The sequence below is a fragment of the Symphalangus syndactylus genome, chromosome 9 (genome assembly GCF_028878055.3).
Source record: "Symphalangus syndactylus isolate Jambi chromosome 9, NHGRI_mSymSyn1-v2.1_pri, whole genome shotgun sequence".
NCBI lineage: Eukaryota > Metazoa > Chordata > Mammalia > Primates > Hylobatidae > Symphalangus > Symphalangus syndactylus.
The window spans coordinates 60,548,954-60,572,548 of NC_072431.2; the positions used below are offsets into that span (position 1 = coordinate 60,548,954).

General features: G+C 48.6%; 1 protein-coding gene across 9 annotated transcripts in view; it reads left to right on the forward strand.

The window, feature by feature from the left end:
- CUX1 (cut like homeobox 1) overlaps nucleotides 1-23,595 on the forward strand; it is a 465,511-nt gene that overhangs the window by 320,056 nt on the left and 121,860 nt on the right. For all 9 annotated transcript variants that reach the window (XM_055292664.2, XM_055292665.2, XM_055292668.2 and 6 more), the window contains one exon: nucleotides 18,421-18,469. In XM_055292664.2, coding sequence (XP_055148639.1) covers nucleotides 18,421-18,469 — 49 coding nt within the window. The remainder of the gene's footprint in view (nucleotides 1-18,420; nucleotides 18,470-23,595) is intronic.

The following is a 23,595-nucleotide window of genomic DNA, read 5'->3' on the forward strand; positions in this document are numbered from 1 at the left end:
TAAGACATGCTCGGCCTATGTGGTTTTTTTTGTTTGTTTTTTGGTTTTTGGTTTTTTTTTTTTGGAGACGGAGTCTTGCTCTGTCACCCAGGGTGGAGTGCAATGGCATGATCTCGGCTCACTGCAACCTCTGCCTCCGGGTTCAAGCAATTCTCCTGCCTCAGCCTCCCAAGTAGCTGGAACTACAGGCGCACACTGCCATGCCCAGCTAATTTTTTGTATTTTAGTAGAGACGGGGTTTCACCATGTTGCCCAGGCTATGCTCGAACTCCTGAACTCAGGCAATCCACCCGCCTTAGCCTCCCAAAGTGCTAGGATTACAGGCATGAGCCACTGCACCCGGCCTCTATGTGTTTTTTTTTTATTGTTAAGAGTTCGAGGCCGGGTGCAGTGGCTCACACCTGTAATCCCAGCACTTTGGGAGGCCGAGATGGGAGGATCATTTGAGGTCAGGAGTTCGAGACCAGCCTGGCCAACATGGTGAAATCCCGTCTCTACTAAAAATACAAAAAAAAAAATTTAGCTGAGCGTGGTGGTGCATGCCTGTAATCCCAGCTACTGGGGAGGCTGAGGCAGGAGACTCTCTTGAACCCAGGAGGCAGAGGTTACGGTGAGCCAAGATCATGCCACTGCACTCCAGCCTGGGGGATGGAGCGAGACTTCGTCTCAAAAAAACAAACAAAAAAAAACAGTATTACTATGCCACCCTGATACACTGTTTTCTTGGCTAGGAGGGAAAACTTCTTGTTGCAATTAACCTTTCTATTTTTTTCACTCTGTTTAAGTACTGTGAACTTCCTTTGTGGTATTTTAGTGATTAGACAGGATGGAGGGCGTTCTTAAAGATTCATGGCCAAATCCGATGGTGTCAGAGTGAAGGGATCGGACGGTCTTCATGGGGCCAGCAAGTCTGGCCCCATCTGAATTGTTTGTCTAACACTTCACAAGCAGAATAGGAACCGCTGAATTATTCATTTTCAAGTTGCCCTAAAAAAGGTACTTAGCCTGCCGAAAGGCAGACTTTCGGTGCCAGCGAGAGGAAGAGGAAGGATGCTGTCTTTCCTATGAACGTTCTCATGCCTCCATTGCCTGGGTCTTCAGTTTCACTTCCCAGCCCTGCGGGGTGCTGGAAACCACCAGCTAACTTAAGTGCAAGGCAATTAAGCAGGGAGGGAATTGTGGACAAATCTATAGAACTCTGAAGCCACAGGTGAGCCAAGCATTGACTTTACTGGGGAAAGACCAGGTGGAGGAAGGTTGAAGGAGCTTGGGTTGGTCAGAAGGTGCCAGGATTTGGGACCTGAGCCAGGGAGGTGGGCCCAGGAAGTGGGATTGGGCTTGGGGATGGGGAAGGAGAGGAAGCTGAGAGCAATAACTAGTATGCAATCAGAAATTTTTTTTATTCTTAGTTTTAGCTTCTCTGCCACCAAACTTTTTTTTTTTTTTTGAGACAAGCTCTCACTCTGTTGCCCAGGCTGTAGTGCAGTGGCACAGTCTTGGCTCACTTCAACCTCCGCCTCCCAGGTTCAAGCAATTCTCCCACCTCAGCCTCCCGAGTAGCTGGGATTACAGGTGCACGCCACCACTCCCAGCTAATTTTTTTTTTAATTTTTAGTAGAGATGGAGTTTCTCCATGTTGGTCAGGCTGGTCTTGAACTCCTGACCTCAAGTGATCCACCAGCCTCAGCCTCCCAAAGTGCTGGGATTACAGGCGTGAGCCACCAGGCCCGGCCCCAGCCTTTCCTTAACACTTCCTACCACGCAGTACTTAGGGGAGAAAGTCATTAGAAACCCTTGCACTTGGGAGTAAAGGCAGGGCTTTTAGTAGAGACATGTTGCCTACCAAGGCCTTGAGCCCATGCACCACTGCTCTGCCCTATGCCTCAGTTTCCCCACTTATGAAATCCTTGCAGTCTTCCTGTGTAGGTCTGCATTGCTCCTCTGTGGTGTGTCTTTTGTGCAGCGCAGGAGGCGAGTGAGAGAGAGAAGCCCACGTCTTGCCCAAAATACCATCTGGTGCATTCTTGGGCAGTGTCTGTTGGAGCTACAGGCGGGATGCTCACAGGTGAAGTAAACCAGGAATGGCAAAGAGAACCTGAAAGGTGGTTCTGAAAGAGAGAATGCAGAAATTGGGCAAGCAGTACTCCCACCAGTAGGAAGATTTGCTGGCAAAGTTTCACACTAAAACGTGAAGGAGACTGTTAAAAACAATGGGTATAGATAACAGAACAGCATCCCTTCCTAAACAACCTTTAAAAGTCTGAAACTAGGGCCACGTGTGGTAGCTTACACTTGTAAGCCCAGCTACTTGGGAGGCTGAGGCAGGGGGATCACTTGAGCCCAGGAATTCGAGGCTGCAGTGAGCCATGATAGTACCACTGCACTCCAGCCTGGGCAACAGAGCAAGACCCTGTCTCTACAAAAAATAAATTAGCCAGGTGTAATGGTGCACACCTGTAGTCCCGGGTATTCAGGGGATTGACACGGGAGGATCACTTGAAGACAGGATTTCAAGACCAGCCTGGCCAACATAGCAAGACCTCGTTTCTGGAAAAAATTTAAAAATTAGCCAGGAGTGGTGATGCACACTTGTAGTCCCAGCTACTTGGGAGGCCTAGACAGGAGGATTTCTTGAGCCCATGAGTTCAAGGCTGCAGTGAGCTATGGTCAAACCACTGCACTCCAGCCTGGGCAACAGAGCAAGACCCATCTATTAAAAAAAAAAAAAAGTAATAATAAAAACAAATCTGAAAGTAAAGAAGTAACAACCGGTCCCCATTTCCTGCCAGGTTGCTGCCTACCCGTGATTCCTGGCACAGTTGGGGCAAGTCCCCGGAGTGCAGGAGCCATGTTGCCTGTGTCTTTTTAACTGTCCCATGGCCAGGGGGCTCAACAGATGGCAGGCTGCCGGCCTACGATGTCAACAGCAGGAACTCGTGCCTCAGTTTCCTCCTAAGTGTAGGCCTCTTACCATGACAGTTCCCTTCCTGGGTCGGATGGTACTTGGGGGGTTCCCTTCCAGAATTCATTTTCTTCTCATTCTCTGTTCTTGGCTAACAATCTTTTTCTTTTTTTATGAGACAGAGTCTTGCTCTGTCTCCCAAGCCGGAACACAGAGGCGCGATCATAGCTCACTGCAGCCTCCAATTCCTGGGCTCAAACCATCCACCCACATCAGTCTCCAAAGTAGCTGGGACCACAAGTGCATACCACCACACCCAGCTAATTTTTGTATTAATGTTTTGTACAGATGGAGCTTCACCATGTTGCCCAGGCTGGTCTCGAATTCCTGGGCTCAAGCGATCCTCCCACCTTGGCCTCCCAAAGTGCTGGCATTACAAGTGTGAGTCCCTGCACCTGGCCCAATCTTTTTCTGTGTCAAAGAAAAACATATATATGGTGTATTATTTTTTAAAGTCACATTCTCCTTATAGAGATGTGCCCTATGTATACATTTTTTTCCCCTTGACAAGTGGGTAAACGAGATTCTGGGAAGGTAACTGTCTTGACTAAAGTTAGCAGAGTCTGGCATCAGGCGGACCGCACAGGATGGCCACTTCTTTTGTTTTTTTGTTTTGTTTTGTTTTGTTTTGTTTGAGACAGAGTCTCAATCTGTCTCACCAAGACTGGAGTGTCGTGGTGTGACCTCAGCTCACTGCAGCCTCTACCTCCTGGGTTCAAGCCATCCTCCTGTCTCAGCCTCCCGAGTAGCTGGAATTACAGGCATGCACCACCACACCCGGCCAATTTTGTATTTTTAGTAGAGACGAGGCTTCACCACGTTGGCTAGGTTGGTCTCGAACTCCTGACCTCAGGTGATCCACCCACCTCGGCCTCCCAAAGTGCTGGGATTACAGGCGTGAGCCACTGTGCCCAGCCAGGACAGCCACTTCTAATCCATATTCTTTTCCACAGCCACAGCCACGCAGCGTCCTTTAGATTCTCCTTCTTGAGTATTTTTATGTCTTGCTTATCACCTTGTTTCATTGCAAATGGAATAGTAGCCGTCAGCATCAGTGTACGCTTTACAATTAATGAGTGATAATGGAGGGATACCTGACTACTGTGATGCTCTTCGCTTTTTTTATTGTCTTATGGGTTTTTTTGTTTATGTTTCATATATTAAATTTCCAACCTACGCGTGACCTGGTGCCAGCATCTCCCGTTCATGACCCATCCCGTCTCACCTGTCCCCACTCCTGTTTTGACTTGAATCTACTCCCAGAATCCTTTCATTCCCTTTCTAAACATTTTAACACACATATCCTCACAATAAGGACTTTCTTTTTTAATATAGCCACAGTGCAATTAGCACATTCAAAAATAATTTTTCACCTGCAGTCCCAGCAACTCAGGAGGCTGAGGTGGGAGGATTGCTTGAGCCCGGGAGGTTGAGGCTGCAGTGAGCTATGATCACACCACTATGCTCCAGCCTGGGTGACAAAGTGAGACCCTGTCTCAAAAAAAAAAATAGTAAAAATAATAATCATAATAATTTTTTAATATGATCAGGTAAATCTAGCCAGTTTTGAAATTTCTAGTTGCCCCCAAACTTCATAAATGGTTTTATTTTCTAAAATTATTTTAATTTAGGCCAGACGCAATGGCTCATGCCTGTAATCCCAGCACTTTGGGAGGCCGAGGTGGGTGGATAACTTGAGGTCAGGAGCTCGAGAACAGCCTGGCTCACATGGCAAAACCTCGTCTCTAGTAAAACACAAAAATTAGCTGGGTGTGGTGGCACACACCTGTAGTCCCAGCTACTCAGGAGGCTGAGGCAGTGGAATCTCCTGAACGGAGAGGCAGAGGTTGCAGTGAGCTGAGATCGCACCACTGCACTCCAACCTGGGCAATAGAGCGAGACTCCGTCTTAAAAAAAAAAAAAAAAATTGAATCCGGATTCAAGTAAGATCCACACGTTGCAGTTGGCTAGTGTATCTTTAAGTCTTGGTCATTGTATAGATTCCCTCTTCGTCACTTTTTCTTTTCCTTGCAATGTATTTATGCTAGAAATGGGGTCATTTGTCCAGAAAAGATTCTCCACCCCACTGCTGAAATTTTACTGATTGCCTCCCCAGAAATAGTTTATCATGCTCCTCTGTCCTCATGCTTTCCTGAAAATTTATGGTTGAATCTAGAGGCTTGATCAGATTCAGGCTAGAAGTTTTTGGCCAAAAGCCACTTCGTGGGTGGTTGTGATGATCTCGTGATGGTCTCAGGTACTGGAAGTGAGCTCTCACCAGAAGAGAAAGGTCCTGACTTTGATACACAATCATAATGAATCCAGGCGTGGAGCTTGGTGGTTTACAAAATCTTTTCCTTTCTCTCTGTGTTCTTGTTTTATCCTCATGCCAATTTATTTGAATTTCATGGCTCCTCCTGTATAGGTGACTGTCCAGCTCAGAAGTCTGTCCAAGGTCAAACAATTAAAAGACAATGGGAGGGCCGGGCGCGGTGGCTCACACCTGTAATCCCAACACTTTGGGAGGCTGAGGTGGGTGGATCATCTGAGGTCAGGAGTTCAAGATCAGCCTGACCAACATGGTGAAACCCTGCCTCTACTAAAAATACAAAAATTAGCTGGGCATGGTGGCAGGCTCCTGTAATCCCAGCCACTCATGAGACTGAGGGAGGAGAATTGCTCGAACCTGGGAGGCGGAGGTTGCAGTGAGTCAAGATCGTACCATTGCACTCCAGCCTGGGCAGTAGAGCGAGACTCCATCTCAAAAATAAATAAAAAATTTTTACAAAATAAAAATGCAGTGGAGAAGAATTCCAACCCGTTTTCCACCAGCCACACTCTATTCTGTAGACTGCAATTTTCCTAATTTCACTTGATTTTAAAAAACAAAGGAACCTCCACACCCAGCCCACTCTCCACTTCTTTGGGTAGAGCAGGGCTGTTAGAACTCTAGAGAGATGCAGGAAGCAGCCGCGGATGAACCCAGATGCTCATCCCTGGAGGCACTGTGCGGTCTCAGGAGCAGAAGCCGAATGAATTGTGCAATATCAGAGCCTCATTCCCTGGGCCACAGCTGTCCCATGTTCCCTGCCTGGAGACAACTGAAGCCCGAGTGACAGTCACAGGCTGTTCCTGATCACGCTGAGGGTCACACGCTCTGGTGAGCACCCAGCCGGCCAGAGCTGTGCTATTGGTTTGGCACAGGTAGAAAGTTGACCCCGCACGTGCCGTAGAAGGTCATTTCATTCAGTTCATCAGCTATACTCAGACTGAGCTAAAGGAAGATTTTATTGAAATCGTTTCCCATGAACAAGTCAACTAAATAGTGGGGCAGGAGAGGAAATTTTCTTCCTGTTTGGGATTGAAAAGATGAGGCTTAACCAAACTCGTTTTTATGTTTGTTTTTTCTTCTTTCTTTCTTTCTTTCTTTTTTTTTTAAACAGAGTCTCACTCTGTCGCCCAGGCTGGAGTGCCGTGGCGCGATCTCTGCTCACTGCAACTTCCACCTCCCAGGTTCAAGCAATTCTCCCACCTCGGCCTCCTTAGTAGCTGGGATTACAGGCGCACGCCACCACACCTAGCTAATTTTTGTATTTTTAGTAGAGACGGGGTTTCACCATGTTGGCCAGGCTGGTCTCAAACTCCTGAACTCAAGTGATCCACCCGCCTCAGCTTCCCAAAGTGCTTGGGATTACATGCATGAGCCACCACGCCTGGTCTAAACTTGTTTTTAATCATTATTGTTGTATCATTTAAATTAGTATAATGGTAATCTACAGAGAACAAATTCTGGTTAATTTCTGAGCAGGCAGAGGTGAAATCCTGGCCGTTTAACTGTCTCTCAGCACAGTGTTACTTCCAGCAAAAATGAAAACCGCTATTTCCAGAAGGTTATCTGTAGGGATAAAGCTCCACAGACTGGACCGACTGTCTTTCCAGGCCTTTGATTGGGGAGGGGTGGGGCCACCCTGGAGTGTGACACATTTGATCCGGGGCTTGGAAGATGCAAGATGGCTTCGTCCTCCCCTCTACTCCTGCCAAAGCAGAAGTGGTTTAACCTTGGGTGGAAAACGAAAGATAGGGCAAGTCGTACAGATGACGGCTGCCAAGAAAACCTTTCCCCGAAAAACACTCTCTCCTCCCCTCCTCCCATTCCCCATCAGCTTCCGTGTCTTCAGTCCTGACCTGGTTCACAGATCCGTGTTGGGCACGGGGCTGGGTGATGAGTGGTGAGCCGGGCCGCCTGGTTCTGCACTCCAGGACCTCACAGTGCAGTGGACAAAAAGAAGCCTAATTCTGGGTCTTTCTATACTTCTCCCCCAAGACTATTATTGCCTTGTTTTTCAAAGGCACTGAAAAGCGAATCATTTTCCTTCTGCAATAACATCTTGTAGGCTCTTTCCTTAAAAGTCGTATTTACAATTTGGCAAAAGAATTCTACCCTTTCTGTCCTTTAGAATACCAGCCAGTGAATGGCTGTCAAGAAGAGAGGGGACCTCAGGTATCACAGGTGTCATTAATTTGCATATTTGGGCCAGTGCAGTGGCTCACGTCTGTCATCCCAGCACTTTGGGAGGCCGAGGCAGGTGGATCACTGGAGATCAGGAGTTCGAGACCAGCCTGACCAACATGATGAAACCTGGTCTCTACTAAAAAAATAGAAAAATTAGCCGGGCATGGTGGCACATGCCTATACTCCCAGCTACTCGGGAGGCTGAGGAGGTGGAGGTTACAGTGAACCGAGATTGCCCCACTGCACTCCAGCCTGGGCGACAGAGCGAGACTACGTCTCAAAAATAAATAAGTAAATAAATTTGCATATTTGGTCAACCACTATTTTGTGAGTACCTGCTGTGTTCTCTGGAACTATGGCAGTGGATAAGCAAGTAATCAATATACGAACAAGAGACTTTGAGACGGGAATAAATGCAGCAGAAACAAAATGAATGGACAATGGAGAGTGTGGCTGTGGAGAGGCCTCTCAGAGGAGGACCAGGAGGGCTGAGACCTAGAATGTCTTCCTAGGCCTGAAGGTGGGACAAGCATGGTGCTTCCAAGGAACAGAACAGGACTAAAGAGGCTGGGCACGGTGGCTCACACCTGTGATCCTTACACCTTGGGAGGCTGAGGCAGGCAGATCACCTGAGGTCAAGAGTTCGAGATCAGCCTGACCAACATGGTGAAACCCCATCTCTACTAAAAATACAAAAATTAGCCAGGCGTGGTGGTGCACACCTGTAATTCCAGCTACTAGGGAGGCTGGGGCATTCTTAAGAATCACTTGAACCCCGAAGGCAGAGGTTGCAGTGAGCTGAGATTGCACCAGTGCACTCCAGCTTGGGCAACAGACTGAGACTCCATATCAAAAAAAAGAAAAAAAAAAAAAAAAAAGAAATGCCCATCTTTTATTTTAAAAATCTTAGTAAAACAGGAATAAGGTTGGATATTTCATTAATAAATGTATATATATATAATTATGTATTTCACATGTAACTACACATTAATGTATGTGTTATATATATAATATATGTATATATAAAGCCAAAATTCAGCAATATGGCTTCATGGTGAGCCATTAGATCTGGTACCCACATATCAGTCAGGCCCCAAACCAGGATTCTCTTGTATTTAAGATAGTTCATGGAAGCACTGGTCAGTTCAGTTGTCCAAGAGAAAGAAAGACGAAGATTTTGGATTTTAGGGGAACAGGTGGTGTGTGGTTACGTGAGTAAGTTCTTGAGTGGTGATTTGTGAGATTTAGGTGCACCCATCACATGAGCAGTATACACTGCACCCAATATATAGTCTTTTTTCCCTCACCCCCCTCCCTTCCTTTCCTCCCGAGTCCCCAAAGTCCTTTGCATCCTCATAGCTTAGCTCCCGCTTATGAGTGAGAACATACAATGTTTGATTTTCCATTCCTGAGTTACTTCACTTAGAATAATAGTCTTCAGTCCCACGCAGGTTGCTGTGAATGTCATTAACTCATTCCTTTTTAGGGCTGAGTAGTATTCTGTCGTGAGATAAGAAGTATTCAAAGGGAGTGGGAAGAGACTCTGCCATCTTTATTTGCAGATGGGGTCACAGGATGCCTCGCAACCCCGAGAGAGCCACTGAAAAGTTGTTACAAAATTGAACAGGCTTCCGTTTCCCTGTGGCCTCTCTCTCTAGACAGCCGTACCTCTCTGCCCCAGAGTCCCCTGCTCAGTAAATCTGTCCTCATCCTCCAGGGTACAGACTGGATGTCCCCTACTCCGGGATACTGTTTCTCCTGGTGTCTGCAGAGGCCCTTGTACCACTTTCTGGGATGTCACTGTGCTGAATCGCTGGTGGCTGCCATTTCCTTCCACCTCCCACTGGGTAGACAGGAAGGGGGTCCCTGCCCACCTACCCACCCATGCCCGGTATATCCCTGCTGAGCTCCTAGGAAGTGCAGGATGTACTCCTGTGTGCTAGCGAGAAGGGAGTCCCAGCACCACTATGCCATTTCCCACTCCTCCCCTGGAACGTTTGTTTTCCTTAGGTGTGGTTCATGGTAGGTGCCCCATGGGCGTTATTGGTGGGAGACCACCCTCTCTCAGTCTGAGCTGGGCCCATCGCCATCAGGGCGCGACAGCCACAGCAGGTGCCTTTGCTGGGAGTAATCTTGCCCTGGCTCGCATGAGACTGCAGACCAGCCCTTCCTCTCCGTAAGATCAGGCGTTTGTGCTCCAATCAGCTTTTCCTATAGGTTTGTCCCCCACCCCTTGCCCAATTCTTTGACCCCCCGAGTTAAGGGGATTCCAGACCCAGAGCCAAGTGACCTTTCTCAGAGCCTGGCCCTGTCTCCACTGCTTCAGCAACCTGCTCTTTCTAGACGAGGTCCAGTGAGCCCCACCTCTGTCCGTTTACCCTCTGTGCTAAGGAAGCCTCACCTGCAGCGTACGTCGTGGTGAAAAATGACCCCCCTTAAGGACAGAGCAGGTCATCACGTGCAGCCCTGGGGTGGAAGGGGAGAGTTTGCTTGATCAAACCTAACTGGAGCTTTTCTATTAAAGCAGGAAGAATTAATCTGTAGATATTTCTCCTTTCAATGCCAAAGAACTTTATGATCTGGTATTGAGACTATTGGTGGGTTTTTTTTGTTTGTTGTTTTTAAGACAAGGTCTTGCTCTGGTACCCAGGCTGGAGTGCAGTGGCACGATCTCAGCTCACTTCAACCTCCGCGACTGGGGTTCAAGCGATTCTTCCGCCTCAGCCTCCCGAGTAGCTGGGATTACAGGCGCTCGCCATCATGCCCAGCTAATAACTTGTATTTTTAGTAGAGGCAGGGTTTCATCATGTTAGCCAGGCTGGTTTCAAACTCCTGGTCTCAAGTGATCCACATACCTCCGCCTCCCAAAGTGCTAGGATTACAGGTGTGAGCCACTGGGCCCGGCCAAGGCTATTGGCTTACGAATCAAGTCTAAGAAGATACACTAGTCTTTGAAGACCGCTCTGTATGTTTTTCCAACTGCCTTGTAGATATACTTTAACAGCTCCTGATGCCAGCGTGCTTATTTGGGTATTGAAATATGCGCCAACACCATGCCCCGATGCCACGCGTTAGCCCCCAGGAGGCTCGCATGAAAGTAAATACTAGAATTTCTAGCGTGGATATAATTTTCCTTCCATCGACCTTGACCATGTCCTTTTCAGTTCCTCATAAAAACTGTGTGTTAGCCCAGAGAATACCCTGAAATGATCTGTAGTGAACTGATTGAACAAACTACATATTCCAGGCCAAACTGAAATTATTCGCTATTTGAAGTCAGAGCCGAGCATAATACCGGGCAGGTTAATAGATCAGTGGAAGCTGTTTTGTCCGCTCATAAAAAGGTGAGAGATCTAAATTTTTATAATAAATCATTTTGATGAGCAAACAATATGTGCGGTTATTACGGACTTTGGAAAATAAATGATTTTAGACCAATGTCAAGCTGCAGATACTGATGTGGTTAGTTGAGCCTTCAGCATGAAGAGAATGAAAAATCTTTGGAATACTGTTGGCACTCACACCATGAAACCACATGCCATTTAATTCATTACTTTGCTTCCAAGATTACATTTACAGTTGTGGTATTAACCCCTGGGCATTTTTGTATTACTTATTGCAGACAGTTTGTCAGGCAGGATTAATTCAGTGGGGAGAGGAGGCAGCAGTTTGGAGAGAAAGTGGATGATTAAGACTGGGGTGGGGCTGGGCGCATTGGTTCACGCCTGTCATCCCAGCACTTTGGGAGGCCAAGGCAGGTGGATCACCTGAGGTCAGGAGTTCAAGACCAGCCTGGCCAACACGGTAAAACCCCGTCTCTACTAAAAATACAAAAATTAGCCGGGTGTGGTGGCGCATGCCTGTAATCCCAGCTACTCGGGGGGCTGAGGCAGGGAGAATCGCTTGAACCCAGGAGATGGAGGTTGCAGTGAGCTGAGATCACGCCATTACACTCCAGCCTGGGCAACAAGAGCGAGGCTCCATCTCAAAAAATAAAAATACAAAAATTAGCTGTGATTGGTTGCGCCTGTAATTCCAGCTACTTGGGAGGCAAAGGCAGGAGAGTAACTTGAACCGGGAAGGTGGAGGCTACAGTGAGTTGATATTGTGTTACTGCGCTCCAGCCTGGGCGACAGAGCGAGACTCTGTCTCAAAAAAAAAAAAAAAAAAACTGGTTGGGAGGTGCCCCAAAGCAAGACCCGCCTCCTTGGTCCTGGTCTGCAAACACTGATGGCCACACTTCACATCTCTCAAAGCCCCAATCGCACTTACTCAGCTAGTTGTATTTTTCTTTCGGCTTTTAAAAAAGAATACCTCCTTAGAAAAATTAATAACGGGCCAGGCACAGTGGCTTAGGCCTGTAATCTCAGCATTCTGGGAAACTAAGGCAGGAGGATCTCTTCAGGCCATGAGTTCAAGACCAGCCTCGGCAACATAGCAAGATCAACCTTGTCTCTACAAAAAAGAAAAAACTAGCTAGGTGTGGCAGTGCACACCTGTAGTCCCAGCTACCCGGGAGGCCAAGGCAGGAGGATTATTTGAGTTCAGGAGTTTAAGACCAGCTTGGGCAACATTGTAAGACCCCTGTCTCTAAAAAACAAATTTTTCTTTTAAATTAGCTGGGCTTGATGGTGCACACCTGTAAGTTCCAGCTACTCAAGAGACTGGGGCAGGAGGATCACTTCAGCTCAGGACAAGAGTTGGAGGCTACAATGAGCTATGATCGCACCACTGTACTCCTGCCTGGGCAACAGAACCAGACCCTGTATCAAAAATAAAAAAGAATTCTCAGAAAAATGAATAACAAACATACGGACTTTTTTTTTTTTTTTTTTTTTTTTTTTGAGACAGGGTCTCACTTTGTCACCTAGGCTGGAGTGTAGTAGCACCATCTTGGCTCACGATCCTCCTGCCTCAGCCCCTCAAGTAGCTGGGACTACAGACATGCACCACCATACCCGGCTAATTTTTGTACTTTTAGTGGAAACGGGGTTTCACCATGTTGGCCAAGCTAGTCTCGAACTCCCAACCTCAGGTGATCCACCTGCCTTGGCCTCCCAAAGTGCTGGGATTACAGGCATGAGCCACTGCGCCCAGCCAACTTTTAAAATAATAATCAGAACGTTTCCTCGCCAGCTGCATCCCTGGTTCCTCCCATTGTCTCCTCCTGTGGTTTCTGGTCCTTTCTGTGAATGGAGACAGCAGCCCCTCCGGGCCCAGCTGTCACCACAATCCCTGGTATGGAATAGGCCTGCCCTGCAACTGCAGAGTGTGGCGTCGTCATTGTCATTTGGAAGCTTGGGGAAAAGAGAGTTGCTTTCGTCATGAAAGGTAAGTGCAGTCCTTGTTATCACATTCAATATTTTGGTCCGTTTAGCAGTTGCTTAGTAACCAAAGCGCAACTGACCAGGAGATGGAAAACTTGAAATTCACTTCCAGGGATTGCCTCACACTGCCAAGTCTGCACCTTCCCGCGTCAGTGGGACTGATTTTTTTTATAAGTGACGTGAAATCTTCTGGAGATGAGGCGTGGTATTCCAGATATTAGGTGTCCTGATGAAAATCCAAAGCCATGTGCTATCTGAGAAGAACCCCAGAAAGTGTGCACTTTCCAGGAGGTGCCCAAGCCCCACCCAGGCCCCATAAACCTGGCAGGAACTGGACTCGACCCGCATGGACCCCAGCCCTGCCAAGCCGGCCTCTGTGTAAAGCTGGGCCCCTGGAACCTTGCTCTTCTCTATGCCTGGGCCTTTGGCTACTGGCAACACCAGGCCCCAAGTGAGGAGTGGATGAAAGCAGCCAGGGGTGGGCTGGCACCCCCAGGCAGCCATGCCTCCAGCTTTTCAGCTCCACACTCCCAAGATCAGGGAACTGCACCCAGGGAGACGGCGTCGTCCTGTTGCTGCTGCTCCCGGAAGAGTCAAGGCTAAGTAAGCTCCCTGGCCAGAGGGTTTTCCTGGTTGACAAGCAGCAGGGAGGAGGCATCAGCGAGGCATCTTGGAGACTGGGGCCATCCCCTTCTCTTCCTTCCTATCTTCAGCAGAAAAGCATTGAATGCCTACCATGTGTTTCTCTCCTTCAATTCACTTGAGAGACATACAGCAGGGCTGGCTTCTCTGTCCTCCCACCATGTACATTGCCAGAAAGAGCGGCTGGTATCCCTGGAGGACCCAAACACGCAGGCAAAAACAGCTGGTCCCCAGAGGAGAGCAGTGCTTCTGAAAGACACACCCAGACCCCAACAGTGGGTGTGATATGAGGCAGGACAGCTGGGCCACAAAGACAAAGTCAGCACCACAAAGGCACTCAGGGAAACAGAGGAAGATACTGGCAGTGTGAAGCGAAACCAACAGGTAATTTTCAAATGGACCAAGTGGAAGTAACAGTGTAAAAAATTGAATAACTTACGAGCAAAGAAGAAAGGATACATTGCCAGCTGGGTCTGGTGGCTCATGCCTGGAATCTCAGCACTTTGGGAGGCCAAGGCCGGAGGGTTGCTTGAGCTCAGGAGTTTGAGACCAGCCTGGCAACATAGCAAGACCACGTCTCTATAAACAAAATTTTTTTAAGTAAATAAATAAAAGAATCAACACAAGCCTGGAAAACGAAGATGAAGATATTTCCCAGAAAGTAACTAAAAAGATGTAGATGTTAGAAAGAAAAGAAAATTAGAGATCAATTCTGGAGCTCCAACATCCACCTAATAGGAATTCCAGAAAGAGGAAGTAGAAAATAGGCCAGGTGCAGTGGTTCACACCTATAATCCCAGCACTTTAGGAGGCTGAGGTGGGGGGATCGCTTGAGCCCAGGAGTTCAAGACCAGCCCGGACAACATGGCAAAACCCCATCTGTACCAAAAAAAAAAAAATAGAAAAATTAGCTAGGCATGGTGACATGCACCTGTAGTCCTAGCTATTAGGGAGGCTGAAGTGGGAGGATCGCTTGAGCCCAGGAGATTGAGGCTGCCTTGAGTCGTGATCACACTACTGTACTCCAGCTTGTCAATAAATAAATAAATAAATTGCTAAAGGCCAGTTAGATCAAGTTAACCTTGATCCAGAAGGCAGCAAGAAAAGGATAAAGAAATAGCAAAATAGAAAAGTTGAATGACATGGAGGACAGAAGTAGCTATGCCAACAATATCCAAATAACAGTAGTCTCAAACAGAATAGAAGTATTCAAATGAAAATAGCCAGAATTAAAGAAAGAGAGGGCTTATATAGGGCCACACTGGAGCCATTAGGAAAAGTCCTCACCTAGACCCACATTCAGTGTCTCTTCACTCACCAGCCCGACCAGTTCCCATCCACCTCCCAAGTTCTGCAGCCAGCTCTGCTGATGCATTCAAAGGAGGATTTAGGCAATTGTCAACCTCTGCACATCTTGTTGTGGGTATGCAGCAGCTATGTATTTTCGTTGTCATCTTTTAAATCTACGACATTGGTGAGATACGCAGGACCCAAGCCTGCATCTCTATGTGCCCATTCCAGCACCAGGAAACTTTTAGGGGTCTGAAACGCTAGTGGAGCAAGTGAATGAATGAATGACGGTAGCCAGGGCAGTTTCGACCTGTGTATGTGGACATTGGAAATACACGATAGGTAACTAACTGAAGTACAAAACTGTGTTCAAAACTTGTGATTTGGGACAGGCGCAGTGGCTCACACCTATAGTCGCAGCACTTTGGGAGGCCGAAGCGGGTGGATGGCTTGAGCCCAGGAGTTTAAGACCAACCTAGGCAACATGGTGAAACCCTGTCTCTACAAAAAAAAAAAAAAAAAAAAAAAAAAATTAGCTAGGTATGCTGGCATATGCTACTAGTCCCAGCTACTCTGGAGGCCAAAGCGGGAGGACTGCTTGAGCCCAGGAGGCAGAGGTTGCAGTAAGCCAAGATCACGCCACTGCACTCTAGCCTGGGTGACAAAGTGAGACCCTGTCTCAAAAAGAAAAAAAAAAAAAAAAAAAAAATCCTTGCAATTTGCCTTAAGAAAAGTTTGCAAGCTTTTATTTTGTGTCTGAAGGAGTTGCACTCTGAATTCTTCATCAACAGGGCATCAAGGTCACAGCTTTCTGCATTGACTGGTGATTATCCTTTTCTGATATGTTTTAAGACCCTTGACGCTTTTAATTTTTTTAATTACCATTTGTAGTATGAGACTATCTTTGCACAGCAATTTTTCTGTCAGCTCTTGGAGGTTTCACTTTGAGATGTTACAGTAGGATGTTTCATCATTTAAGCAGCCCCGTCCCTTCCCCACTCCCTGCACCCAGCACTGTATTGCAGAGGCCCAGTTTGGGTATTTATCTTACAGAGACACTGCCTTCTTCATGAAATCATCCTAAAAATAGCTTCATTTAACTAGGCCATTTGACAGGCTTTTTCAGACTTTTTCTCAGACCAGTCTGAAAGCCGGATATTATTTCAAACAGATACAGTGAACATTGAACCTGATCACAAGGCATCTGTTACCCTATTCAGGCTGTTGGGAGTTGATAAGACTACCTCAAATCACTGTGTGCAGTTAAAGGCTGCAAAAGCCTCAGGCCACAAAAATTCCCCAGCCCAGGGGCCCAGAGACAGTTTTTCCAACTCTCAGCGTCAAGGGTGTACCTTAGCCCGTTTTCTGTTGCTGCAACAGAACACCTGAGGCCAGCGTGATTTATAAAGAAAATAGGTTTATTTGGCTCACGGATCTGCAGGCTGGGAAGTTCAAGGACATGGCCCCAGCTCCTGGCGAGGGCTTCCGTGCTGCGTCATAACATGCCGGATAGGGTCAAAGGGGAGGTGGGTGCGTGCCAAGAGGGACAACCCAGGGAGGTTCCTGGCGTTATGATAACCCACTCTCAAGGGAACTCATCCAATCCCTAAAGTCTGGCCAGAGCAAGAACTCATTCACTGCCAGGAGAATGGCACTAAGCCATTCATGAGGGGATCCGCCCCCATGACCCAAACACCTCCCTCGAGACCCCAACTCCCAATGCCGCCACACTGGGGATCAAATTTCAGTAGCAGTTTTGGTGGAGACAAACCATAGCAGGGTGGGTGGGTACTCTCACTTGGACCTGCCTCCTTGGGACCATGGAGCAGGTTTCAGAAGGACAGAGCTCTCATTGCCAGGCCTGTCCGGCACCCTGGGCTGTCCCCAGGAGTAGACTTGCCCGTCGCTGACAGGATGGACCACATCCAGGACTCTGGCATCCAACGTGACATGCAGCCCTGTGAATACAGGACAAATTCTAGGGATATAGGGCAAAAGGGACCTATGGCCCAGCATTCAGAGAGAGCTTACAGTGTGGGCACCCAATGAAAACTGAAACCTGGAAGCTAGGACTAGGGACAGTGCCACTTCCTGAGACAGAGCTGCTGAGAGGGTCTGGGAAGGGCAGAGGGGGTGGAAGTAGGAGATGAGGTTCCCTGGGACGAGAAGGCATTCAGGCAGGCAGTGCAGGTGGAGGCCTAGTGCCGAGGAAGGCCTGGCTTTTCGGGGTCCCGCACGAGATGGGAGTTGTTGGAGCACAGGGGTCCTGAGAATGAGTGGCGGGTAAGGCCAAGAGGAGAAAGGAGCCTTGGTGTAGAAGGGCCGTGCGTGTGGCTGAAGGAAGGATTGCATCCTGAAGGCAGCAGAGTGCAGGTGCGTGTGGACTCAGAGCCACAGCATGAGAGCCCTCAACCCCAACTAGGTCCCTGGGGCCGTTACATTGGCTCCACGGCCCTTGGGCATGCTAAAAAACCTTCCTTGGGTCACAGACAGTTCCAGCCTGTGGCCTCCTAACAGAGACCATCCTCAGGCCCTGCTTGCAGACGTTGGGGTGGTGGTCTGCCCGGGTGTCCTGCTCTAACCTCCCATAGGCTTTTGGAGTTGACCGTGCCCTTCTCAAAAGGACTCTCCAGGCTGGGCGTGGTGGTTTATGCCTGTAATCCCAGCACTTTGGGAGGCTGAGGCGGGTGGATCACCTGAGGTCAGGAGTTCGAGACCAGCCTGGCCAACATGGCAAAACCTTGTCTGTACTAAAAATACAAAAATTAGCCGGGCATGGTGGTGTACGCCTGTAGTCTCAGCTACTCGGGAGGCTGAGGCAGGAGAATTGCTTGAACCCAGGAGGCAGAGGTTGCAGTGAGCCGAGATCGCGTCATTGCACTCCAGCCTGGGCGACAGAGCTGTGTCTCAAAACAAACAAACATACAAACATAAAAGCACTCTCCGCATTCCTCTCTCATGATGCTCTGTGTTGGATTCGCGTATTTGCCTTCAGATTACTCAAGGAAGTACTTTCAAAACAGAAAAAGGGAAAGACAGAACCTGGACAATTGCTTTTACGAGCAGGCTGGGCCATAGCAATGAACCCAGGCTGTCTGCACTGCAGCCTGTACAGTCCCCCAACCTGTGTCACCATCCTTACCTGCCCTCCTCACCTCCAGTTGGCCACCTTCTCCTGGTTTCCTCATTCCTGGTGAGGCTTTCACTGCCAAGTGCCTTTTCCTAAAGTAGCTTTTCCCCAGCTCCTCCTCTCACCCCCAGCCTGGCAAACTTCTACTCATCCTTCAAAACCCCACTTACCTGTCACCTCCTCTGCAGCCTTCCTTGATTCCCTCCCACAAAGAGAATTTATCTCTCCCTCTGTTTTTTTCAGAGCACTCTGCTCAGAGCTCTTTTTGAACCCTTGGCAGGACATGCTGTATTTTATATTTTTATGGTTATGCCTCCCCAATGAGATTGGGACCCCATCAAAGGCAGGCACCCCATGCGCACCAGACACGTGATTATCAAAAGAGCGCATGGCGTCAGCAAGCACATCTCTTCCCCCAGTGTGAGCCCACCTCCTCCTGCTGGCTCACGGGTCTGCACAGCCCTTCCCGAGCCCTGAGCTAGGAAGCTGACCCATCAGTCACCCCCTGAGCTGGTCTCCTTGTGACTAACCTGCTGTCTCCCTCTCACCCTCCTAGGGCCGACGAGATTGAAATGATCATGACGGACCTTGAAAGGGCAAACCAGGTAGGACCCTGGACGCTTTTAGTCCTAAAACCCACAATAGCGGGCCCGTTTCTGGCATCTCGGAAGATGCGTCACCCGAAGTTAGAAGGCCGGTTGTCCTTCCGTTTTTTACTGACCGCTTTCAATGTTGATGCTTCTTCTGATGTTGTGAGAAGTAGGAAAAGACATAAAAAGTCCCAGGAACCATTTCCTTGGCAAAGTCTTTGATGTGGTTCCAACATCTCAGACATCCCATGGTGAACATCCCCTCCAAAATGGTAACTGTCTCCTTTTCCTTACTCCGTCTCTAAACACCCATCTGTGTAGCTGTGGCATCCGTGACAGTGTAGACATCCCACCATGGAATTATCCTAGGAGAGTTCCTTACCGCCACGTTCTCATGGGTCACAGCCACTTGCTCCAAAGAGGGCTCTCAGCTGATGGCTCCCTTTTGGCTGACACTTGGTTCTCAGAGAGGCCTTGTGGCAAGTACCCAGCACAGTGTCCGGCACAGATCAGGCACATGGTGTTGGGTGATTCTAAACACTCTGCTTCCTGGAAAACTCAGCCATCCCCAAAACCCCTTCCTCCCCACAGGAGCCCACAGAACAGGAAAACATTTTGCTTTAGCCAGTGCTGCTGTTGCTCTGAAAAGAAAGTGGTCCCCCAGCCGGGCATGGTGGCTCACGCCTGTAATCCCAGCAGTTTGGGGGGCCAAGGTGGGTGGATCACTTGAGGTCAGGAGTTTGAGACCAGCCTGGCCATCATGGTGAAACCCCATCTCTACTAAAAATACAAAAATTAGCAAGGCGTGGTGGCAGGCACCTGTAATCTCAGCTACTCAGGAGGCTGAGGCAGGAGAATCACTTGAACCCTGGAGGCAGCGGTTGCAGTGAGCCGAGATCTAAGCCTGGGCAACAGAGCAGAAACTCCATCTCAAAAAAATACAAAATAAAATTTAGGCCGGGCGCGGTGGCTCACGCTTGTAATCCCAGCACTTTGGGAGGCCGAGGCGGGCGGCTCACGAGGTCAGGAGATCGACACCACGGTGAAACCCCGTCTCTACTAAAAATACAAAAAATTAGCCAGGCATGGTGGTGGGCGCCTGTAGTCCCAGCTACTCGGGAGGCTGAGGCAGGAGAATGGCGTGAACCCGGGAGGCGGAGCTTGCAGTGAGCCGAGATCGCGCCACTGCACTCCAGCCTGGGGCACAGAGCAAGACTCCGTCTCAAAAAAAAAAATAAATAAAAAATAAATAAATAAATAAAAATAAAATTTAAAAATAAAAGAGCTTTGGGCCGGGTGTAGTGGCTCATGCCTATAATCCCAGCACTTGGGGAGGCTGAGGTGGGTGGATCACTTGAGGTCAGGAGTTCGAGGCCAGGCTGGCCAACATGGTGAAGCCCCGTCTCTGCTAACAATACAAAAATTAGCCGGATGCGGTGACATGGACCTGTCATCCCAGCTGTTCAGGAGGCTGAGGCAGGAGAATCACTTGAACCCGGGAGGCAGAGGTTGCAGTGAGCCAATCACGCCACCATACTGCAGCCTGGACGACAGAGCGAGAAAATGTCTCAAAAAAAAAAAAAAAAAAAAAAAACGGTAGTTACTGGAAGGAGTTACCGTCATCACAGATCACTATTCCTATTTCTCAAGTTTCCAAAGACTCCACCTCTCCCCTCAAGGCCAGTCTTGGGCATGCCTTGCCTTTAGATGGCACTTCTGGGCAATCTAACGTGCCCAACAGGAGAGCCTGGTTTGTTAAACGGGAGAGCCTTATCCTGTGAATATCAGTGCACTATCCGGAAGAGACTCTCTGTGGTCTCAGAGGCAGTCCCCAGGTACCTAAGAAGTTTGGCAAAGCGAACGCACTTCTCAAGGTGCCGAAGCCACTCGGTGGACCCCAGTCTTAGGAGACACCAGACAGGGTCGTAGGGACAGGTGCCAACTCCAGAACAACACAGATTCAGTTCCTAACTCGGTATTTCCTGTGTGGCCTTGACGGGTCTCTTAATCTCTTAAATTTCTTGGTCATAAAAAAATCAAAAGAAAAGTGAACCTTGAGGCCATTATGCCAGTCACAAAAAAAGACAAATACCGAATGATTCCACCTGTATGAAGTATCTAGAGGAGCCAACTTCAGAGAGACAGAAAGTGCCATGGTGACTGCCAGGGACGAGGGGAGGAGGGAAATACGAAGTTGTTGTTAAATAAGTACAGAGTTTTGGTTTTGCAAGATGAAAACATTCTGGGGATTAATTGCACAACCACGTAAACGTCCTTGACGCTACTGAAAAGTATGCTAATGGTTAAGATGGTAAATTTTATGCTTTGCGTATTTTACCACGATTTAAAATATGTTAAAAATGTTTGAAAGAAAGGAAGGGAATTTAGCTAATGCTTCCTTTGCAAGGTTGTTTTGAGGATTCGAGGTAAAATGCCAGAGTAAAAAGTAGATGGTGGCCGGGCGCAGTGGCCCACACCTATAATCCCAACACTTGGTGAGACCAAGGCAGGCGGATCACTTGAGGTCAGGAGTTTGAGACCAGCCTGGGCAACTTAACAAGACCCCCATCTCCATAAAAAATACAAAAGTTAGCTGGGCGTGGCAGTGTGCCTGTAGTCCCAGCCACTCGGGAGGCTGAGGCAGGAGGGTCGCTTGAGTCCAGGAGGTAGAGGTTGCAGTGAGCTATGATTGCACCACTGCACCCCAGCCTAGGTGACAGAGTGAGACCCTATCTCAAAAAAAAAAAAAAAAAAAACAGAAGTAGATACCTAAATAAATGTTAGTTCCGTAGCTGCTGAAGAAGCACAGGTTTTGGGGGAACTGTAAAGTCCTGCCTTCAGGAAAGGGTGGTGAGGGGTAGAGGCGAGTTCTCACCAACAACTCAGCTAGAGTTTATAGCCTGATACGGCTGTATTAATAGAAATACATTTTCTAGAATGAAGGAGGTGGTGATTCTGCTCATTGGCAGCAATGAGTCCATGCCTAGGAAATTCCTTTTTTTTAATTTATTTATTTTTCTTCTTTGAAATGAAATTTTACTCTTGTCATCTAGACTGGAATGCAATGGCACGATCTCAGCTCACTGCATACTCCACCTCCTGGGTTCAAGCGATTCTCCTGCCTCAGCCTCCCAAATAGCTGGGATTATAGGCACCCACCACCACACCTGGCTAATTTTTGTATTTTTAGTAGAGACGGGGTTTCACCATGTTGGTCAGGCTGGTCTCGAACCTCAGGTGATCTGCCCTCCTTGGCCTCCTAAAGTGCTGGGGTTACAGGCGTGAGCCACCACGCCCGGCCAGAAATTCCATTTTAGACTGGAAGCCACACTGTAAGGAAAACAGCTCCTTGGAGTGCGTTCAGACACGACTTCATGGCCAGGACAGGGAGGGGCTCTACCATAAAAGGAACTAGGGGGTTCGGAGACGTTCCTAATCTTGGGGTAGCAGGGAAAGACAGCAGCACCACTGGACAGCAGGAGCAAGAGGAATAATTTCAGGAATCTGGGACACAAAAAGATAAGGGGGAAGGGTCATGGGGGCATTTGTGGGTTCTGTCCTTGTAGTTCTCAAGAGCCGACCAGAAAGAAAGGCCAGGGGACGGAGCCAGGCTTTTTCTGAGAGACCCCTGTAGACCCCAGCCAAGCATAGAGGCTGGCGAGAGGAAACTTTTTTGTTTTTGCTTCTGAGACAGTCTTGCTCTGTTGCCCAGGCTGGAGTGCAGCGGCACAATCTTGGCTCACTGCAACCTCCCGCTCCTGGGTTGAAGTGATTCTCCAGCCTCAGCCTCCCGAGTAGCTGAGACTACAGGCATATGGCACCACACACGGCTAATTTTCATATTTTTAGTAGAGGTAACTCCTGGGTTCAAGCGATCTGCCCACCTCAGCCTCCCAAAGTGCTGAGATTACAGGCACATGCCACCACACCCAGCTAATTATTGTGTTTTTAGTAGAGACGGGGTTTTGCCATGTTTGCCCAAGCTGCTCTTGAACTCCTGGGCTCAAACGATCCACCCACCTCCGCCTCCCAAAGTTCTGGGATTACAGGCGTGAGCCACCACGCCCGGTCCAGAAAGCTTATTCCCAATGGAGCTCCTCCTCAGTCTGGCTCTCCAGAGTTGCCACGCTGAAAGACGCTTGCTCTGGAGAGAGTGAGCTGCCAGTCACCAGAGCTATGCAAGCAGATTCGGGCCAGCCCTCCCACAGAGCATGAGATGGGGAATCATGCACAGAGTGGACCGAAGGAGGGATTGAACAAGAAGGCTCAAAGGGTCCCTTTTGACCCTGAAGTCTAGGATTTCGTGAAGCTACAGGTGGACCCATTGGCATGAGAAGCATCCAGGGAGGAAAGATGTAAGCCCTGGCATATCGAGAGAATATTTCCAGCAGGAAAAGAAGTGGAAGGTTAAATGAAAGCCAGAGAAGGGGACATTGGCCTGGGCCATCAACTAAGAAAAAAGCTGCCAGAGCCAGGCATGGTGGCGGCAGCGCCTATAGTACTAGCACTTGGAGAGGCCAAGGCAGGAGCATCACTTGAGCCCACGAGTTTGAGACCAGCCTGGGCAACATAGTGAGACTTTTTTCTCTACAAAAAAGTTTTAAAAAAATAGCCAGGTATGGTGGTGTGCACCTGTGGTCCCAGCTAACCCAGGAGGCTGGGGTGGGAGGATCTCTTGGGCCCGGGAGTTCAAAACCAACACCAGAGATGCGGGTCGGAGAGTGGGCTGGTAGGACGGGACCTGGCCAGGCCTGTGGGTCTGAGTGTGAAGGATTCATCCTGGGAGCAGTGAAGACTCGTAGGTGGGATTGAGACATCAGGTTTGAGTTCTAGAAGGATCTTTCTGGCTATACATTGGAGAACAGATGGGAGTGGAAAGACCAGTAGCCAGGAGAGCTGTGGGAGGCTATTGTGACCGTACTGGGAGAGATGGCATGGGCCTGAGCCGAGGCCATCGCTGCGGAGGTGAGCTGGAGGCAGGCTGGGCAGGAAGAGGAGGGCGCAGACGCGGTCCCACACTGGTGCAGGTGGCAGGCATCTGGACCAACGCCTTTCCCATCAGGAAACCCCCAGGAGGAGCAATTTACTAGCTCACTGGCATACAACATTCGTTTTCCCTAGGTGTGTAGTTAGAATGTTCT